The 20996-nt window shown below is 40.7% G+C and overlaps 1 protein-coding gene across 3 annotated transcripts in view; it reads right to left on the bottom strand.

The window, feature by feature from the left end:
• The window catches only part of ZNF157 (zinc finger protein 157), a 51790-nt gene extending 34752 nt beyond the window's left edge, over positions 1-17038 (bottom strand). Inside the window, exons 1-3 of one of the 3 annotated variants that reach the window (XM_082446599.1) lie at positions 13023-17038; positions 8174-8527; positions 5766-5972 (exon numbers count right to left, since the gene is read on the bottom strand). In XM_082446599.1, the coding sequence (XP_082302725.1) occupies positions 5766-5837 (72 nt within the window). In that variant the 5' untranslated portion in view covers positions 5838-5972; positions 8174-8527; positions 13023-17038. Of the gene's footprint in view, positions 1-5765; positions 7980-8173; positions 10220-13022 lie in introns of those variants that run through there. The other 2 variants (XM_082446597.1, XM_082446598.1) reach the window with 2 other exon arrangements.
• Between the last annotated feature and the right edge of the window lie 3958 nt (positions 17039-20996).

The following is a 20996-nucleotide window of genomic DNA, read 5'->3' as shown; positions in this document are numbered from 1 at the left end:
AGTATTTACTATTGAAAATAATCCACATATAAGTGGATCCACACAGTTCCAACCTGTGTTGTTCAAAGGTCAACTATATATTACAAAGCTACAGTAATCAAAACAGTATGGGAGAAAACTATAACTCAAAAAGTTACATGCACCCCAATGTTCACTGCAGCACTATTTACAATAGCCAAGACATGGAAGCAACCTAAATGTCCATCGACAGAAGAATGGATAAAGAAGATGTGGTATATATATACAATGGAATATTACTCATCCATAAAAAAGAATCAGATAATGCCATTTGCAGCAACATAGATGGACCTGGAGATTATCATACTAAGTGAAGTAAGCCAGACGAAGACAAATATCTTATGATATCACTTATATGTGGAATCTAAAAAAAGATACAGGGAGTTCCCTGGTGGCCTAGTGGTTAGGATTCAGCACTTTCACTGCTGTGGCCTGGGTTCAATCCCTGGTGGGAGAACTGAGATCCCGCAAGCCTGGTGGCACAGCCAAAAAACAAAAAAAGACAGGTACAAATGAACTTATTTACAAAACAGAAACAGACTCACAGACACATAAAACAAACTTATGGTTACCTTATGGTTACTTATGGTTACCCCCCCTTTACCAAAGGGGAAAGGGAGAAGGGATAAATTAGGAGTTTGGGATTAACATATACACACTACTATCTATATAAAATAGATAACCGGGGCTTCCCTGGTGGCGCAGTGGTTGAGAGTCTGCCTGCCAATGCAGGGGACACGGGTTTGAGCCCTGGTCTGGGAGGATCCCACATGCCGTGGAGCAACTAGGCCCGTGAGCCACAACTACTGAGCCTGCACGTCTGGAGCCTGTGCCCTGCAACAAGAGAGGCCGCGACAGTGAAAGGCCCGTGCACCGCGATGAAGAGTGGCCCCCGCTTGCCACAACTAGAGAAAGCCCTCGCATAGAAACAAAGACCCAAGACAGCCAAATAAATAAATAAATAAATAAATAAATAAATAAATAAATAAATCAGGAGCTCTAAAAAAAAAAGAAATCAATTAAAAAAAAATAGATAACCAACCAACAAGGACCTACTGTATAGCACAGGGAACTATACTCAATATTTTGTAATAATCTATAAGGGAAAAGAATCTAAAAAATTATATATATATATATAACTGAATCACTGTGCTGTACACTGAAACTAATACAACATTTTAAATCAACTATACTTCAATTAAAAAGATAAAAATAAAAATAAATAAATAAATTTAGTGAAAAAAACCCCAGTATGGTATTGGCATAAAAACAGACACAAACAACAACAGAACAGAATAAAGAGCCCAGAAATAAACCCATGCATATATGGTCAATTAATTTATGACAAAGGATCCAAGAATATACAATGGGAAAAGGACAATATCTCCAAAAAATAGTGTTGGGAAAACTGGACAGCCACATGCAAAAAATGAAACTGGATTACTATCTTACACCATATAAAAAATTAACTCAAAATGAATTAAAGAGTTGAATGTAAGACCTGAAACCATAAAACTCATAGAAAGCATGGGCAGTAAGTTCCTTGACATCAGTCTTAGCAATGATTATTTTGGATCTGACTCCAAAAGCAAAGGCAATAAAAGCAAAAATAAACAAGTGGGACTACATCAAACTAAAATGCTTCTGCACAGCAAAGGAAACCATCAACAAAATGAAAAGGCAACCTACTGAATGGGAGAAAATATTTGCAAATTGTATACCTGACAAGGTGTTAATATCCAAAATATATAAAGAACTCATACAGCTCAATAGCAAAAAACAATCCAATTTAAAAATGGACAGAGGATCTGAATAGACATTTCTCCAAAGAAGACATAGCAATGGCCAACAGGTACATGAAAAGATGCTCAACATCACTAATCATCAGTGAAATGCGAATCAAAACCACAGTGAGCTATCACCTCACACCTGTTAGAATGCCTATTATCAAAAGGATGACAAGTAACAATTGTTGGTGAGGACATAGAGAAAAGAGAACCCTTGTGCACTGTTGGTAAGAATGCAAATTGGTGCAGCCATTATGGAAAACAGTATGGAAGTTCCTCAAAAAATTAAAAATAGAACTACCATATGATCCAGTAATTCCACTTCTGAGTATTTATCTGAAGAAAATGAAAATACTAACTTGAAAAGATATGTGCACTCCCATGTTCATTGCAGCATTATTTACAATAGGCAAGATATGGAAGCAACCTAAGTGTCCATCCAATGGATGAACGGATAAAGAAAATGTGAGATAGATAGAGATATAGATATACACACATACACAATGGAATATTATTCAGCCATGAGTAAGAAAGACATCCTGCTGTTTACAACAACTTGGATGGACCTTGAGGGCATTATGCTAAGTGAAATAAATCAGACAGAGAAAGACAAATAGTGTATGATCTCACTTATATGTGGAATCTAAAACAAAACAAAACAAACAAAAAAAACAAACTCATAGATATAGAGAACAGATTGGCGGTTGCCAGAGGCAAGAGGAGAGGGTAAAATGGGTGAAGGGAGTCAAAAGGTACAAACTTCCAGTTAAAAAGTAAATAAGTCATGGAGATGTAATGTACAGGCATGGTGACTATAGTTAATAATATTATATTGCATATCTGAAAGCTGCTAAGAAAGTAAATCTTAAAAGTTCTCATCACAAGAAAAAAAATTCTGTAACTATGTATGGTGATGGATGTCAACTAGACTTACCATGGTGATCATTTAACAATACATACAAATATCGAATCACTATGTTGTATATCTGAAACTAATATAATATTGTAAGTCAATTATACCTCAATTTAAAAATAAATAAATAAATAAAAGTATGGTATTGGTAAAAATAGACAAATTTATCAATGCAACAAATAGAGAGCCAGAAAATAGACCCACACAAATATAGACAACTGATCTTTGACAAAGGAACAAAAGCGATTCAATGGAGAAAGGACAGCCTTTTCAATAAATGGTGTTGAAACAATTTGATATCCATATGCAAAAAGAAAATATCTAGACACAGTCCTGACAACTTTCACAAAAATTAACTCTAAATGGATCTTAGACTTATAGGCAAAATGCAAAAATATAAAACTTCTGCATATAGGGAGTTCCCTGGTGGCCTAGTGGTTAGGATTCCAGACTTTCACTACTATGGCCCAGGTTCAATCCTTGGTCAGGGAACTGAAATCCCACACGCTGCACGGCGTGGACAAAAAAAAAAGAAAGAAAACTTCTGCAAATAACAGGAGAAAATCTAAGTGACTTTGGGTTTGGCAGTGTTTTAAAATATAACACCAAAAGTACGTTACATGAAAGAAAACTGACAAGTTGGACTTTATTGAAATTTTAAAATTCTGCTCTGTGAAAGACACTGTTAAGAGAATAAAGAGACAAGCCCAGAATAGGAGAAAATACTTGCACAACACATATCTGATAAAATGACTTGTATTTAAAAATATACAAAGAGGGACTTCCCTCGTGGTCCAGTGGTTAAGAATCTGTCTTGCAATTCAGGGCACACCAGTTTGATCCCTGGTCAGGGAACTAAGATCCCACATGCTGCAGAGCAACTAAGCCCACGTGCTGCAACTACTGAGCCCACGCACTCTGGAGCCAGTGTGCCACAACTACAGAGCCCATGCACTCTGGAGCCCACACACCACAACTAGAGGGAAGCCCGTGCGCCCCAACGGAGAACCCATGCACTGCAACAAAAGATCCTGCCTGCTGCAACTAAGACCCACCCAACACAGCCAATAAATAAATAAATAAATAAATAAATTTTTTTAAAAATTTCTTTTTTTTGGCTGTGTTGGGTCTTCGTTTCTGTGCAAGGGCTTTCTCCAGTTGCGGCGAGCGGGGGCCACTCTTCATCACGGTGCGCGGGCCTCTCACTGTCGTGGCCTCTCCCATTGTGGAGCACAGGCTCCAGATGTGCAGGCTCAGTAGTTGTGGCTCACGGGCCTAGCCGCTCCGCGGCATGTGGGATCTTCCCAGACTGGGGCACGAACCTGTGTCCCCTGCATTGGCAGGCGGATTCCTAACCACTGCGCCATCAGGGAAGCCCCTAATAAATATTTTTAAAAAATTTTTAAAATAATAAAATAAAATAAAATATACAAAGAACTCTTAAAAATCAACAATAAGAAAACAAACAACCCCATTACAAAATGGGCAAAAGATCTGAATAGACACTTGACCAAAGAAAATATACGGATGGGAAATAAGCATGTAAAACCATGTCCAACATCATTTTTCATTATGGAATTTCAAATTAAAACAACAATAAGATACCACTACACACTTATTAGAATGGTTAAAATTCAAAAAACTGACAGTACCAAATCCTGGCAAAGATGTGAAGCAACAAGAATGTTCATTCATTGCTGGTGAGAATGAAAATGATGAAAAACTGTGGAAGACAGTTTGGTAGTTTCTTACAAAGTCTTACCATATGACCCACAGTTGCACTCCTAGTCATTTACCCAAATGAATGGAAAACTTATGTCTACAGCATAACCTGTACATACATGTTTATAGCAGCTTTATTCATAATCACCCCACACTGGAAACAACCAAGGTGTCCTTCAATAGGTGAATGGATAAGCAAACTGTGGTACATCCATACAATGGAATATTATTCAGTGATAAAAATAAATGAGCTATCAAGCCATGAAAAGACATGGAGGAAACTTGAATGCAAATTGCTGAGTGAAAGAAGCCAATCTGAAAAGGCCACAGACTGTATGATTCCAACTATATGACATTTTAGAAACGGCAAAGCTATAGAGACAGTAAAAAAGTGTGGTTGCCAGAGTTTCAGGCAGGGGGAGAGGAAAGATGAATGAATAGCTAAAGCACAGATGAAACTGTTCTGTATGAACTGTAATGGTGGATATATGTCATTATGTATTTGTCAAAACACATAGAATGTGTAACACAAAGAGTGAACCTTACTGTAAACTGTTGACTATAATTAATAATAATGTATCAATATTGGTTAATTGTAACAAATGTACCACACTAATACTACCATCTCAATTATTCTGTAAATCTAGAACTACTAAAAATTAGGTCACTTAATTGTTTTAATGCTCTTAGCATACAATCCAGCAATTGCACTCACGTGCATTCCTTCGATACAAAAATCTTACACAATCACAGCATCCTTATTCATAACAGCCAAAAACTGGAAACAACCAAGATGTCCTTCAACTAGTGACTGGTTAAGCAAACTGTGGTAAATCCATACCATGGAATGCTATTCAGCAATAAAAAGGAGCAAACTATTGATATATGCAACAATCTGGATGAATCTCCAGAGAATTATGCTGAGTCAAAAAAGCCAGTCCCCAAAGGTTACATACTGTATTGTTTCATTTATATAGCATCCTTGAAATGACAAATTTATAGAAATGGAGAACAGGTTAGTAGTTGCCAGGGGTTAGGAGGGGGAAGGGCAGGAGGGAAATTATTGCAGTTATAAAAGGGCAACATGAAGGATCCTTGTGGTGATGGAAATGTTCTGTATGTCAATATCCTGGTTGTGATACTGTATCAATACCAAGGTTTTGCAAGATGCTATGATGGGGGAAACTGGGTAAACAGTACATCAGTACATTGCATTTGAATCTACAATTATCTCAAAATCAAAATTTGTCTAAAAAATAAAAATTTTTGTCTAAAAAATTTTTTAAAAATAAAAAAATGGGAAAAAGTAGGCTCTTCTTACTTACCTCAAATGATCTGCCAGGTTGTCCTGGAACCAGGGCAGGAAACCTCTGGGGTGATTTCCCATTAGCTGGCATGTTGACTCCGAGTACCAGCCCACCTTCCAAAGCTGGAGAGGCCTTTGTATGTGGGCTGCAGTCAGAATAAATGGAAGATCCTGCAGCCTCCAATATGCAGAAAGTTCAACAGCTCCACAGAGACACCAACAAATCCTAAAAGGATAGTATCCATGTCATCACTGTCATTCCACATTCACCCCACAAAGTTCAGCAACTCCCACTCTGAGTATTAGTGAGGGTAGATTGTGGAAACAATCATGATATTTGGAGTCAAATTAATGAACTCAGAGTCCGTTACTCTTGGGTGGCTCCACAGGCGGTGCTTCACACTTTACCCAACCAGCTCATCCCTCAATTCCAGGTTCACGGCAGATCTGGGTTTGGGGAGAAGGTGGAAGTGAGGCAGTGAATGGTGCTGAAGCCCCATGGGGTAGGCAGGGGAAGGACTTGTCCATGGGGTCCTGGTGAGTGACTGTGGAGGCAAAAAACCTGGAAACCTGGTAATCTTAATGAAAGGGGTCTCTTCTGTCCACTTTAATTATTTCACCATTTTAGGGTGAAAAATCCCTCTTAAATTCTTCTGCAGAGAAGCTCTGAGCCTCTTCTTTCCAGAAGATGATTCAACATTAATAATATTTATTAAATCAACAAACTGGGGTGGGGGGAGGAAACATGCTGCTTTTAACTTACACCAAAAAAGCATTTGACACAATTCAGCAGTCATTACTAATAAAAACTCAAACTAAAATTAGGGAAGAAGTAAATCACTTAAATATCACAAAAATCATTTACAAAACATATCCCTGAAATACTATGCTAAAAAATAAAATGATGAAGCAACTGCCATTAAAATTAGTAAAAAGATAGGGATGTCTGATACAACTCAAAATTGTTTTTTCTGGCTCTAGCTTACACAATAGAAGATGAAATAATCAGAATAAATATTGCAAAGAAATGAAAATGGGGCTTCCCTGGTGGCGCAGTGGTTGAGAATCTGCCTGCCAATGCAGGGGACATGGGTTCGTGCCCTGGTCTGGGAAGATCCCACATGCCGCAGAGCAGCTAGGCCCGTGAGCCACAGCTACTGAGCCTGCACGTCTGGAGCCTGTGCCCCACAACAAGAGAGGCCGCGACAGTGAAAGGCCCGTGCACCGCGATGAAGAGTGGCCCCCTCTTGCCGCAACTGGAGAAAGCCCTCGCACAGAAACGAAGACCCAACACAGCCAAAAATAAATAAATAAATAAATAAATAAATAAATAAATAAATAAATAAATAAATAAAATTTAAAATAAAGTTAAAAAAAAAAGAAATGAAAATGTAGCTTTCTTTGCCAGTGATATGATTTTATACATAGAAAACCTACCCCAGACTCTACCAGAACTCATAGGGTAATTTGATAAGGGGCTGGATACAAGATAAAATTACAAGAGCAGATAGTTTTTTCCCTGTATAATAACAATGACCAAATGAAAACAGAAAAAAAATCCGTTAGTAATGATAACAAGAAAAATATAAAATATGTAAAATAAATTCTTTAAGGAGCTGCACCTATAAATTAAAAAAGTAAAAAAAAATTGACAAATATAAAATAGTCACACAGACATACCATACCCCTGGATAAAAAATTTAATTAAAATGTCAGCCCTCCCAAAACATTATAGTAATGTAAAGAATAAATAAAAAAGAAAAATTAAACACAAAGCTCAATAATAAGATGGTGTATATAACATTTTGTGGAACGCAACTAAAGAGACTCTTAAAGGGAAATTCATGTTTTCAAATGCCTTTTAACAAAGAAAGGCTGAACATTAATGAATTAACAACCAATTTAAGAAGTTAGATAAAAGAGAAAATAGCACAGATAGTAGGAATTAGGGAAAGAGAAAACAAAGGTACATCAGAGAGGATCAACAAAGCCAAAAGTTGGTAGTTTGGAAAGGCTAATAAAATTAGCAAATCTCTGGGGAGACTGAGGAAAAAATCTAGAAGCACACACACTATTAGGACTTGACAACAAAATGCAGCAAGGAATCTAAAAAAGAACTGACTACCTCAGAAGCCTCCATCCCTCCCTGACCCGCATACACTCCCATTCACCAGATTCTTTAATTCCCCACCAACTGACCCAACAAACTGTCATTCCCAAAAGCCAACAAAGCCATCACCTCAAAATCACTGATGACTGTCACGCCACAAACCCTCGTGCACTCGCTTTAGTGCCGCGCGCCAACAAGACTTAAACAGCCTCTGAGGGCCACTTCCGTTTCCTGTCCTCACCTCTGAACCTGCCCCTTCTGGGGCTGTTAATTTCGCACACGATCACACAAGAGCTGTGCGACTGTGGTCTACTCACTCTGAACAAGGTGCTGTTATGGATCTGCAGAGACTTTGTCCATGAGCAGCGGTGCCGAGAGAGGAACATGGCTGCGCCGAGGCTTTCCACCCTGAGGGCCGCCATCATAGCATCCATTCCGTACAGTGGGCTGTTCCATAGGCGACGGAGGGGGGTGTCGTTCATGGGTAGAAACTTTCTGAAGACAAGCTTCCAGGAGAAGCTGGTCTTTGGAACCGAGTTCTATAGGTTTGTGCAAAGTTTACAGAAGCAGAGGTGCCAAACCCCAACCCGGGGGGGAGGGGAGATGTGTCCTGATCTTCAAGGGAGATACCACTGGGAAGAGGGGGGAAAAGTCCCTCCTGGGCGAGACCACTGTAGAAGAGAGGGGAGGAGTCAAGGTGGTACAGTCTCCTTTTGACGGACTGTGGAACAGATATGGAGGGGTCTTTAATCCCCCTCAATCTCCATTACCCCACTGAAATGATAGTAGGTGAGAATAATAATACTAGCCTTTGATCTGGACAACTAATGTTTTTCAGCAAATTATCAATAGAAAAATATTTAGAAAACATTTTAAGCACACTTTCGATGAAAATGCATCTCCAAGACATGCCCCCAACACCTGCTGTCAACCAGGTTAGCCTCTCTTATATGGAAATTCAGGAGCTGCTACTGACTCTTGGGAGAGAAGAGAATTCTGGGTGTTCTTCACCTCTGAACTCCTATACACAGTCTTTATAAGCTAGTCCTAGTACACCCTCCTGCAGGGAGCCTACTCTGACAAGAGGGAAAGAGCTCTTTTCCCTGCATAAGGTGTTTCCAACCCAGCATGTAGACCCTGGCTAAGCTTGAGTATGGATTGCTGGGTACCCTGAGGACATTCATTTCCTTTCTCTGGACCTCAGCTCAACAATCTGGAGAGCTAGAATGTTAGCCTCTCAGATTATCCCATTTTCTCTGTCTCCTCAGCAGTATTTATGAACTGGATGAAAGACAGAACGGCAAATATGAGAATATTATTGTAACACACGCACCTCGACATAAATTGCCAAAACTTATTATTGTTGTGACTTCTGGTCAACGTCTCAAATCCTAGACCCTGTTTACTTCCATCATCAATGCCTCTCTGAGCTGATCTCAAACCTGAACCTTTCTTAACTCTACCAACACCTATGTTGCATTTTTCTGATCTGGCTTCATGTTCTCTATTAATGATTCAATCATCAATGTTCTTGTATTTTGACTTTTGAAAATATTGCACTAAAATGTTATTTGTTTTGATTACTGAGTTTTTTGGTGCCCCCTTAAATTTTGCACTTTGAAGTGAATGTCTCTCTTGCCTTACCCTAGTCCCAGAAAACTTGTTCTCTAAAATCATAGACTATCAGAAGCTTTGTTAATTGAAATTATGTCAGTAAGAATAAAACATCCCACTCTTGCCTGGAGGATCCAAGTCACGTTGACACAGAGAAGCAGACTCGATTTCCAACCCAGGTTCAGAGCTTCAAATAAGGGGTATCTGAAGCAAACATGTCACATCTATTTTTTTAACTTTTTATTTTATATTGGAGTATAGCCGACTAACAATGTCGTGACAGTTTCAGGTGCACAGCAAAGGGACTCAGCCTTGCATATACACGTATCCGTTCTCCCCCAAACTACCCTCCCATCCAGGCTACCACATAACATTGAGCAGAGTTCCCTGTGCTATACAGTAGGTCCTTGTTGGTTATCCATTTTAAATATAGCAGTGTGTACATGCTGATCCCAAACTCCCTAACTATCCCTCCCCACCATGCTTAGACTGGACCCTTATGCTTTTAAAAGTAAAATCAGAAGGTAAGGGTGTAGGGGAATAATTTTCCAATACTGTTCTTATAAACTCTTCTTTGAAATAAAGGAGGCTTTTACTGTTCACAAGGTTATTTGTCAGTTGCAATTTTTCCCTGTATTCCCCCATTCAATCTGGGTTGCCACAATCAGACAGACAGAAAGCATAAGGACACTTTTTTCTTGCATCTGTAGTGGAAACCTTAGCAGACAGTATGTCACATCTTTTTTTTAATTTAGCGTTTCTAAATAAAAAGGACCCTGGATCCACCTCACAGTCCAGACTTGACATTGACTCTTTTACATACCAACCTACTTTGCTGTGGGCTAATCAGTACACTGCTTCATTTAAATTTTAACTGAACTCCACTCTTCCCCAACATCCTGTAGTACAGTAAGTCCCCTGCATACAACCTTCAGGTTGCGAACTTTCGAAGATGTTGACGTGCGTTCACATGTCCAATCACGTAAATTAGCTCACATGTCTGGTGTACATTGTCATGTGTGTGCATCCTCTATAAGTGGTTGTGCTTTTATGTACTTTACAGTACCATACTGTATACAGTACAGGAGTACAGTATCTTTATTTCAAGCCCAGGATGTCCGGAAGCAAGTGTAAAAGCAGCGGTGATGTAGTTGGTACTACTGAAGAACCGAAGAGATTCACGATGCAGGAAATGGCAAGGGGATTTTCTTTATTTGAGGAGGCACTGTTAGTTTTTGAGGCACAGAACCCGAACGTAGAACAGTACACGAAGCTTGCAGCAGCCGTTCAGAATGCAATCCAGTGCTACCATGCCATCTGTGACGAAAAAAGAGGCTAGATAGAACTGAATCCAGCAAGGAACCAGAACCTGTGCCATGAATGTCAGGCGTGAGTGAAATTGCAGTTTGCCCTCCGTCTCCCATTGCTGACGATCCTTCAGCTCTACCATCTCCCACCTCCTCTCCCTCCTCCAGTCAGTAACTCTTCTTGCTGTTCACTTGATGCCAGGCCCTGTATGCCAGCTGTTGTACTGTACTACTGTACTTTTCAAGGTACTGTACTGTAAGATTAAAAATGTTTTCTTTATTTTTTATGTTTGTTTTTTATGTATTATTTGTGTGAGAAGTATTATAAAGCTATTACCGTACTGTCCTATATAGCCAATTGTGTTAGTTGGGTACCTAGGCTAACTTTGTTGGGCTTACGAACAAATTGGACTTACAAACGCGCTCTCAGAATGGAACTTGTTCGTATGTAGGGGACTTACCATAATTCTATTTCTTCCTTTGATTGGTGAGACTAGGGTGATCAACCATACCTGTTTGCCCAGGACTGAGGGGTTTATTGGAACAAGGGAACTTCAGTGCTAAAATCAGGAAAGTCCCAGGCAAAACTAAAACAAGTTGGCCACCCTAAGTGAGATCCTCCACAATTCCTACAGTGTGTGGTCTCCCTTGCTGCAGCAAGTTAAAACCCATTTCTGGGCTCCCCTGGTGGCACAGTGGTTAAGAATCCACCTACCAATGCAGGGGACATGGGTTTGAGCCCAGGTCCGGGAAGATCCCACACGCTGCGGAGCAACTAAACCCGTGTGCCACAACTACCAAGCCTGCCCTCTAGAGCCCGCAAGCCACAACTGCTGAGCCCGCGTGCTACAACTACTGAAGCCCGTGAGCCTAGAGCCCGTGCTGCACAACAGGAGAAGCTACTGCAATGTGAAGCTCGCGCACTGCAATGAAGAGTAGCCCCTGCTTGCCGCAACTAGAGAAAGCCCACATGCAGCAACGAAGACCCAACGCAGCTGAAAATAAATAAATAAATAAATTTTAAAAAAACTTGTTTTAAAAAAAACCCATTTCTGTCCAACTATGGATGTGACCCTTGTGGTCTTTATCAGATGGACTTTATCAAGGTCATTAATGTTGGAAGGTTCACAGATGTCGAGTTTGAGATCAGTCCTAGTATGCATTGATGGTGGAAAAATTAACAGGCCTGGGTTCAAGCTCCAGATCAGAGAGACATTGATGGAGGAATAGTTAATTAAAGGCTGAATGCTAAAAGATACGAGAAAGGCATTGATGGTGGAAGAATTATCAGAGCTGTAGATTACAGGTCAGACTAGAGCAATACTGATAGGGTTGAAATTTGGTCCAAAGGTAGTAGAAGTGTTATTACAGGAGCCTGAATTTTAGATTTTGACAAGAGAGTCGTTGATGGTTGGTCAGATAACAAATGACCAAATTCAAGGTCCTACCATATGAGCAGTGGTGGTGGAAGAGTTAATGGAAGCCAGCAATTTGAGCTCTCTTGTCTAGACCAAGTCTGAGGGGTTGTAGATAGATGGTACAGCTGGCCAATGGCTGTGTACGAAAGGTGGGATCTAGTTTCCGGTGGCCAATGGGATGAAGCAGCAGCCTGTTACTAGGGAGAAGCCCCTGTTGCTATGTGCAGAGTGAGAGAGGCAGGGTCTAGCCTGAGTTGCTACAGAAAAATAGTTAGCCAATGACTGCAGAAATTGGGCTTTAGCTTCTTCAGCCTATAGTAAACTGATGCTAGGTAGTAACCCCCACGGCCATGTGAAAGAAGGCAGCCAAAGTGGCACCTGAGAGGCTGTAGACAAAAGGCACAGTTAACCAATGGCTGAGTAAGAATGGGGCTCTGGCTTCCCTAGGTATATGAGGCTTCCTGGTCTGTAAATCAGTGAGGTCCTCATTGTCCAGTGCAGGGAGGGGGCAGTGCATAGCCTGCGGGGGTGCAGATAGATGACACAGCTGTGTGAGGGAAGTGGAAGTGGGTGGGAGCAAAGGCTTGAGGTTGCTTTGGGCAGGTGGTGCAGCTGGCCAATGGCTCTGTGTGGGAGGCAGACTTTAGTCTCCCTGACTAATGAAATGTGAACATCTCTGTTACTATGTAGAAATAACTTTGCTGTTCCAAATTGTATGTATATGTATAGCTGATTCACTTTGTTATAAAGCAGAAACTAACACACCATTGTAAAGCAATTATACTCCAATAAAGGTGTTAAAAAAAAAAAAGAATGAAAATTCTTACTCCTGCCTGGAGAATCTAAATCACTTTGACACAGAGCAGCAGCCTGGGGATTACCCTGGTGGTCCAGCGTTTAGGACTTGGTGCTTTCACTGCCGTGTCCCGGGTTCAATCCCTGGTCAGGGAACTAAGATCCTGCAAGCCGCTCAGCGTGGCCAAAAAACCAAACTAAAACAAACAAACAAACAGAGCATCAGCCTCAATTTCCAACACAGGTGGAAAAGGAGGAGGAAACTTAGCATGCGGTGCTGCAGACAGATGACACATTAAAGAAAAAGAAACAAATGAAATTAACTTTAATAATATATTTAAACTACATATCCAAAACATTATCATTTCAACATGTAATCAATTTTTTAAATTATTAATGAGATATTTGGCATTCTTTTTGTTGTAGTAAGCCTGTGAAATCAGATGTGTATTTTATACTTACAACACATCTCAATTTGAATGCTAAATTTTCATCAAAATACTTGATTTATATGTAGACTTCATAAAATTTACAGATGAAAATGTAGATTAAGGACTTCCCTGGTGGCCCAGTGGTTAAGACTCCATACTTCCAATGCAAGGGGCCCGGGTTCAATCCCTGATCAGGGAACTAGGTCCCACATGCTGCAACTAAAACCCGGCACAGCCAAATAAATAATCTTTTTTAAAAAAGAAAATGTAGATTAATATTCACAGGTTGTTTCAAACATACTTTAAAAGTTTTCCAATAACTGAATTGAGTATTTTTTTAACAGAATAAATGTCTAATATTACCAAAATGTATAACATTACATTTAGAACAGTTTTTCTTTCAGATGGCAGCTAGGTATTTGAAAGGTTTGCCAGGGAAAGGTTGTGACTCTCAATACGTGGTCAATGGGGACAAGACATCATTTCAGATCTTTTAATCCAAAATTGTATTGCATTTTATTGAAGCACTGGATCTTCCACTTGAGTATCTATTTTAAATTTTTAGTTAATTAAAATGAATAAAATTTTAAATCAATTCTCAGTCTCATTAGCCTCATTTCAAGTGCTCAGTAGCCACACGTGGCTGGTGTCTCCAATATCAAATGGCACAATTCTAGGCAATATGCCATTGATGGTGGTCAAGTTGAAAGAACCAGGCAGGGGGGAACTGCTGGAGAGATGCAGCCACAGCAAGAGGCCAGGCTGGAAACTTCTTTTACCTTGAAGGCCCAAGAGGCCTGAGATTCCCTTCTCCCAACAGGAAACATGATGCTGGTGGGTGAAACTAGAAAGAAGGATCCAACCAGTCGACCAGACTTGGAAAACCTCTCCCCTGTCCAGAGTCGCCAGGCAGGCAAGAGGGGCAGAACCAGCAAGAGGGACCTAGCCACAGCAATCATCCTGACCCAGGATGCCACTTTGACCTGAGATTCCCCTTCTGGCTGCACAGAGACACCTGGGCAGCCAGAAGGCACTGGTCAGTGGAGCTCATCACATCCCTCTACCACTGAGGAACACCCAGAGGCCTGGCCTGTAGAAATCCTTCTCACCCTTAAGCAGCACCAGCAAAGGCAAGTGAGAGCCCCAGAGGCACCAGATAGTCCAAGCAGATAAAAATAACACCACAAAGGCTCAGAAGATTAAACTGCCATTGGAACCACAGCACCAAAATTAGGCCGAAACTTTCATGCCAAACCTAAACAGGGTGACTGACTGCTAAAATGAAAGATTTTCATAGGACCCATAGTCTCCTAACATCATAGACAAAGGCCTGGAATACAATAGAAAATCATTTGTCACATCAAGAACCAAGTAAATAACAACTTGAATGAGAAAAGACAATCAACGGATGCCAACACTGAGATGACTCACATGTTCAAATTATCTGACAAGATTGTAAAGCACCCAATATAAAAATGTTTCAACAATCAATTACAAACTCTACAAATTCTCTTGGAACAAATGAAAAATGAGAAGAATCTCAGCAAAGAAGTTATTTTTTTAAAACCCCAAATGGATATTATAGAACCAAAAAGGGCAATGACAGAAATAAAAACCTCACTGGATGGGCTCACTAGTAGAGCAGAGGTGACAGAAGGTAGAATCAGTAAACTTGAAGACAGATCAATAGAACTTACCCAATCTGAACAACAGAGAGAAAATTGACAGAAAATATTAAACAGAGTCTCATAGACCTGTAAGACAATAACAAAAAGCCCAGCATTCATATTATGGAATTCCCAGGAAGATAAGAGAAAGACCCTGAGACCAAATGAGTATTTGAATAATTAATGAAATGTTCCAAATTTGGCAAAAGACACAAACCTACAGATCCAAGAAGCTGAGGGAATCTCAATATGATGAACCCAAAGAAATTCATGTCAAAATATATCATAATTAGGGGGACTTCCCTGGTGGTCCAGTGGTTAAGAATTCATCTTGCAATGCAGGGGTCACGGGTTCGATCCTTGGTTGGGGAACTAAGATCCCACATGCTGTGGGGCAACTAAGCCCACGTGCCACAATTACTGAGCCCACTCGCTGCAACTACTGAGCCTGCATGCTCTGGAGCCCACTCGCCACAATGAAAGATACCACATGCCACAACTAAGACCCAATGCAGCCAAATAAATAAATAAAATTTAAAATACATATATATCATAATTAAACTTTTGAAAACTAAGACAATGAAAATAACTTGAAAACAGTGAAGGGGTGGGGTAATTTTCCCTTCTTTCCTCTAGGTTCTTTGGTTGGTCTAATAGTTAAATTGACATAAGACAGATTAACAGGAGAAAAACAAACAAAAGTTTAATAACATGTATACCTCCTGTATACATGGGAGATACCCAGGAAAACTGAGTAACTCTCTGAAATGGCCAACGCCATCACCTTAAATACTATCTTCCAGCTAAAGGTGGAAGAAAATGTTGGAGGGGGTGGGAGGGAAGTCAGTTATGGGAGGTGACCAGGAAAAGCACAGTAAACAGGGGTAAGGTTGTTATGTAGATTTAAGTTGTTGCCTTCTCCATTGATAAGAAGTTCTAGAGATTTAAAATCATGTTTCTCTTCCTGGTACAGAAGGGAGACACCTAACAAATGGAGATTTCCCTTATAAATGTAAAGGTCTCTTACAAAAGGGTAACTTCTACTCAGTTTTCAGAGCTTCTCTCAGGGCTGCTGTCTTTTTAAAAATAAGCAGCTTAAAATAATATGCCAGGGCTTCCCTGGTGGCTCAGTGGTTACGAATCCACCTGTCAGTGCAGGGGACATGGGTTCGAGCCCTGGTCCGGGAAGATCCCACATGCTGCAGAGCAACTAAGCCTGTGCACCACAACTACTGAGCCTGCGCTCTAGAGGCCTCAAGCCACAACTACTGAGCCCATGTGCCACAACTATGGAAGCCCGTGCACCTAGAGCCCATGCTCCGCAACAAGAGAAGCCACTGCAATGAGAAGCCCGCGCACCACAACCAGAGTAGTCCCGACTCGCTGCAACTAGAGAAAAGCCTGCGTGCAGCAACGAAGACCCAATGCAGCCAAAAATAAATTTTAAAGTAATTAATTAATTAAAAAAATAAATAATAATATGCTGAAGAGGCATGTTTGGGGTGGCAAAATCTGCTCCCTTTTAGCAGCCAGAGAGAAATAAAGCATTATCTCTAGGGGAACACCAATTTAAATGACAGCAGATTGGGTGGGGAAATTGCAGAGATACTGTTTAAGGGTACAAACTTGCAAGTAATAGATAAATAAAGGAGATCTAATACACAGCATGGTGAATATAGCTAGTGATAATGTATCATATACTTGAAAGTTGCCTAGAGAGCAAATCTTAATTGTTCTCACCACAAAAAAGAAACTGTAATTTGTGACAGGATAGAGGTGTTAGCTAATGATATGGTGATAATCATTTTGCAGTATATAAACACATCAAATCAACACATTGTACACCTTAAACTTACACAATGTTATATGTCAATTATATCTCAATTTTTTTAAATGCAAAAAAGAAAAAGACTGAAAAAAATGACAGTAGATTTCTCACTAGTGACATAATATTTTTTAAAGTACTGAGAGAAAAGAGTTGTCAAGTGCAAATTCTTTATCTAGTGAAACTATCCTTCAGGTAAGAAGGGGAAATAAAAAGCTTCCAGTTTGGTGAACATGTGAAGATGTGGGGAGAGTGGTGCACCTAGAGAGGGCATGGAAGCTCCGCTCCCCCTTCCCAGACATCTTGCCCTATGCATCTCTTCCATCTGGCTGTTCCTAGGTTATATTCTTTTATAATAAACCTGTAATGTAGTAAGTAAAATGTTTCTCTGAGTTCTGTGAATTAATCAAATTTCTGCTTCATGGAAACTGGTCAGAAGTATAGGTGACAATCTGGCATCTGAAGTGAGGGCGGAGAGGGTAGTCTTGCAGGACTGAGCCCTTAACCTGTGGGATCTCATTACCGAACTGGTCGACCAGACCCGCACCAGAGTCCTAGCCCCAGCCGAGATGCCTTGTCTGGGCCAGGGAGATTCTTTTTCCGATCAGATTCGCACAGCCAATCACGAAACTGATGCTGAGACTGGAACAGCACAAGCTTTATTCAATGGCCAAAGAATGGAGAAGCAGAAACCTAGTTTGCAAATCAACTTCTCAACCCAATTTGGGTGGAGACACCATATATATAGGAGGGTTGAGGTAAAAGGGAGGGAATTGGAAAGAGGGAGGAATATTCGTGACTTATCTGAGAACAGGGGTGTGGTTTGGACAGGAACTGAGGCAATACTCCTTTTCAGTCCTTGTATGGGCTTTTCTGATTGTTGTCATGGCAATTGTCAACTGTCATGGCACTGGTGGGTTTGTCATTTAGCCTGCTATTGTGTTACAATGAACATATAGTGAGACTCAAGGCCTACTAGAAGTCAAATCTGCCATCTTGGGCCTAGTTGGTTCTAACCAGTTGTTTTTCTCTTTGCAGCTTCCTCTTGAAACTTAGATAAGAGCAATTGGTTTCCATTCGAGGGAGGGGCAGGGGTATGATTATGGAGCAAGAGCCTTGGTAACAATCTGACACTCAGGGAAGGTAAGGGAGGTGGTGGAATAAAGCCTATTTCCTACAAATGAGAAAATGAGGAACACAGAAAGGTTTTTGTGCCCAGGAGGGCCCCATAGGGTTCTGCTCAGTTTCAATTTTATATATATATATAAAATACATATATATATGCACACACATATATATACATATATGTGTGTGTAACACAAATGTATTTCTTATAAATAAAATATATATGAATATACACATATGGAAATATATAGAATAACTTTTATATCTAGATATAGATATTTAGATATATGGGCATCTTTCTGAGTCTTAAGATGAAGACATTTAGTGGTCATAAGAGGATTTAGTTGCATAATGGTGAAATATAGTGGCTGATTCTGAAACAGGAGGGAAGGGGGCAAGGCACAACCTTTAAAAGAATGACATAGTCATTGAGGGTACAACATAAACTGATTAGAACTGATTAGGTCCAAGATGGCAGAAGATTCAACTTCCAGTAGACCTTGAGCCTCATTATACACTCATTGTAATACATTAGCATATGCTAAATAACACACCTACCAGCGCCATGACAGTTCCAAGGCCAAAAAGTAGGTGGTGGCCAAATCCTGGAAATCCCCACCCCCTTCCCCAAAATAGTTGGAATAATCCTCCTACTCATTTGTCTATGAAATTACTCAGCCCATAGAAACTAACCACCCCTTATTTTGGGGATGCTCTTGCCTTTTGAGACGGACCGCATTCTGTCTATGGAATGTGTATCTCTCTAAGTAAATCCACTTCTTAACCTATCACTTTGTCTCTCACTGAATTCTTTCTCTGACAAGACATAAAGAACCTAAGCTAGATTAAGTCCTGAGACCAGGTGAGTGATTTCAATTAAGAGACAGTGGGTTCGAGTCCCAATCTGAGTTTTGGCTGGGTTCAAATCCCATCTGAGCTGTGCGGTTTCAATTCACCCTATGTACTTACAAATATTAACTGATGGTGAAATATATATTCTATATGTCACTAGACATAAAGGACACAATGCTTTAAGGAGTGTGCCTGGAGTTGGACTAAAAGTAAGGATGAAAAGGGGGAAAAGTACATATTAAAAAGTACAATTTAAAAAGCAGGGAGAAGAGGTGAAACTGAGCAGGAACTTGTGGGGCCCTCCAGGGTACAAATCCTTTCCGTTTCCCCAGTTTCTTGTTTGTAGGAAATAGGCTTCACTCAGCCTCCTACACCTTCCCTGAGTTCCAAAGGGCAGATTCAAACAGTTACTAATTAGGGAAGAGAGGGAATGCAGAAACAAAGGAGGAGCAGTCAAGAAACAATAGTGCAGTGATTAAAGCAGGGTCCTGGTTCCTGCTCAGGGAATATACATAACAATATCTTTGAGTTCTTCCTCAGGAACTAAGGCCCCCAACCAGGTGGAGGATGGTAACTTCAGGCTGAGCACGAGATCTCCGGAGCACCACCCTGTTACCTCACCACCAACCAATCACAAGAAAGTCACACACCCTGCAGCCCTCACCCCAAATTTTGCCTATTTAAAAACTTCTCCCCAAAAACCATTGGGGACTTTGCGTTTTTTGATCATGAGCCACGCATTCTCCTTGCTTGGCCTGCAATGAATCTTTCTCTGCTCCAAACTCTAACTTTTCAGTTTGTTTGGCCTCACTGTGCATAGAGCACATGAACTTGCTTTGGGTAACAGAGGCATGTTTATTATCATTACAGTTCTCAAAATAATGATTTTTATTTATTTATTTATGGCTGCATTGGATTTTTGTTGCTGCACGTGGGCTTTCTCTAGTTGTGGTGAGCGGGGTGGGGGGGCGGGCGGGGCTACTCTTCAATGCGGTGCGCGGGCTTCTCATTGTGGTGGCTTCTCTTGTTGCAGAGCGCGGGCTCTAGGCACAAGGGTTTCAGTAGTAGTTGTGGCTCCCGGGCTCTAGAGCGCAGGCTCAGTAGTTGTGACACATGGGCTTAGTTGCTCCACGGCATGTGGGTTCTTCCCAGACCACGGCTTGAACCCGTGTGCCCTGCATTGGCAGGCGGATTCTTAACCACTGCGCCACCAGGGAAGTCCCAAAATAATGATTTTTTTTTAAGTTTTATTATAGAAACTTAAACATGGACAAAAGGTAATTAAAAAGTACAGTGACCTGTCATATAACCAGCACAAGTTTCAACAATTTTCATGAAAACTATTTTTACACCTTACATAAATCACATAGCTAAAACATCTTTATGCAATATCTATGTGATTAATTTAATCTATGTAATGTTATGTTTTTATATCTATATTTAACTATATAAACAGGAAGAGAGATTGCTCCAAATTTACAGTCTGCGAGGCAGTTCCAAAACTCCTAAAAGCTGACCCGCTTCCTGCTGTCCCATCCCAAGGGTACAAGGACAGGCCACCAGAGAGAGGCCAGCTCCTCTGCCAGAGGGACAGATCCAATCTGCCACTCGCTGGGAACACAATGCTGTGGGGAACACCACTGAGTGCCCGCGGCAACTGAAGAGCCCCCAGGAGCAAAATCCCTGTGGTCACAAAGGCGCCCTTGTTGGCCATGGGAAACTGACTTCACAGCTGCTAATGAGGATGCACAGTGGTGGCAAATAGGTGAGGACTGAGAGAAGGGGACAGATAAAAAGCAGCAGAAGGGGTCTTTGTTACAAGAACTCACCTAGATACTGGCTTTTACCAGGAATGACCCCTTGGGTTAGTGATGGGGGGCTGGGGTTCAGTAAGCCAAGTTATGGAGATCTGTGGGGTCAGTAATGGAGTCTATGGTGTGCGTGATGGAGATTATGTGAGGTTAGTGAAGGGGGTCTCTGGGGTGAGTGATTAGAGATCTGTGGGGTGAATGATTGGAATTGTGTCAGGTCACTGATATAGTTTTATTATTTCCTTGGCTTCTTTTGCCATATTATAAGTACTCCTAGTTGAGATATGGCCATCTT

This window comes from Balaenoptera physalus (genome assembly GCF_965194825.1).
Source record: "Balaenoptera physalus genome assembly, chromosome: X".
Taxonomy (NCBI): domain Eukaryota; kingdom Metazoa; phylum Chordata; class Mammalia; order Artiodactyla; family Balaenopteridae; genus Balaenoptera; species Balaenoptera physalus.
The sequence above is the reverse complement of the archived record's forward strand: the minus strand, read 5'-3'. Positions and strand labels throughout refer to the sequence as shown.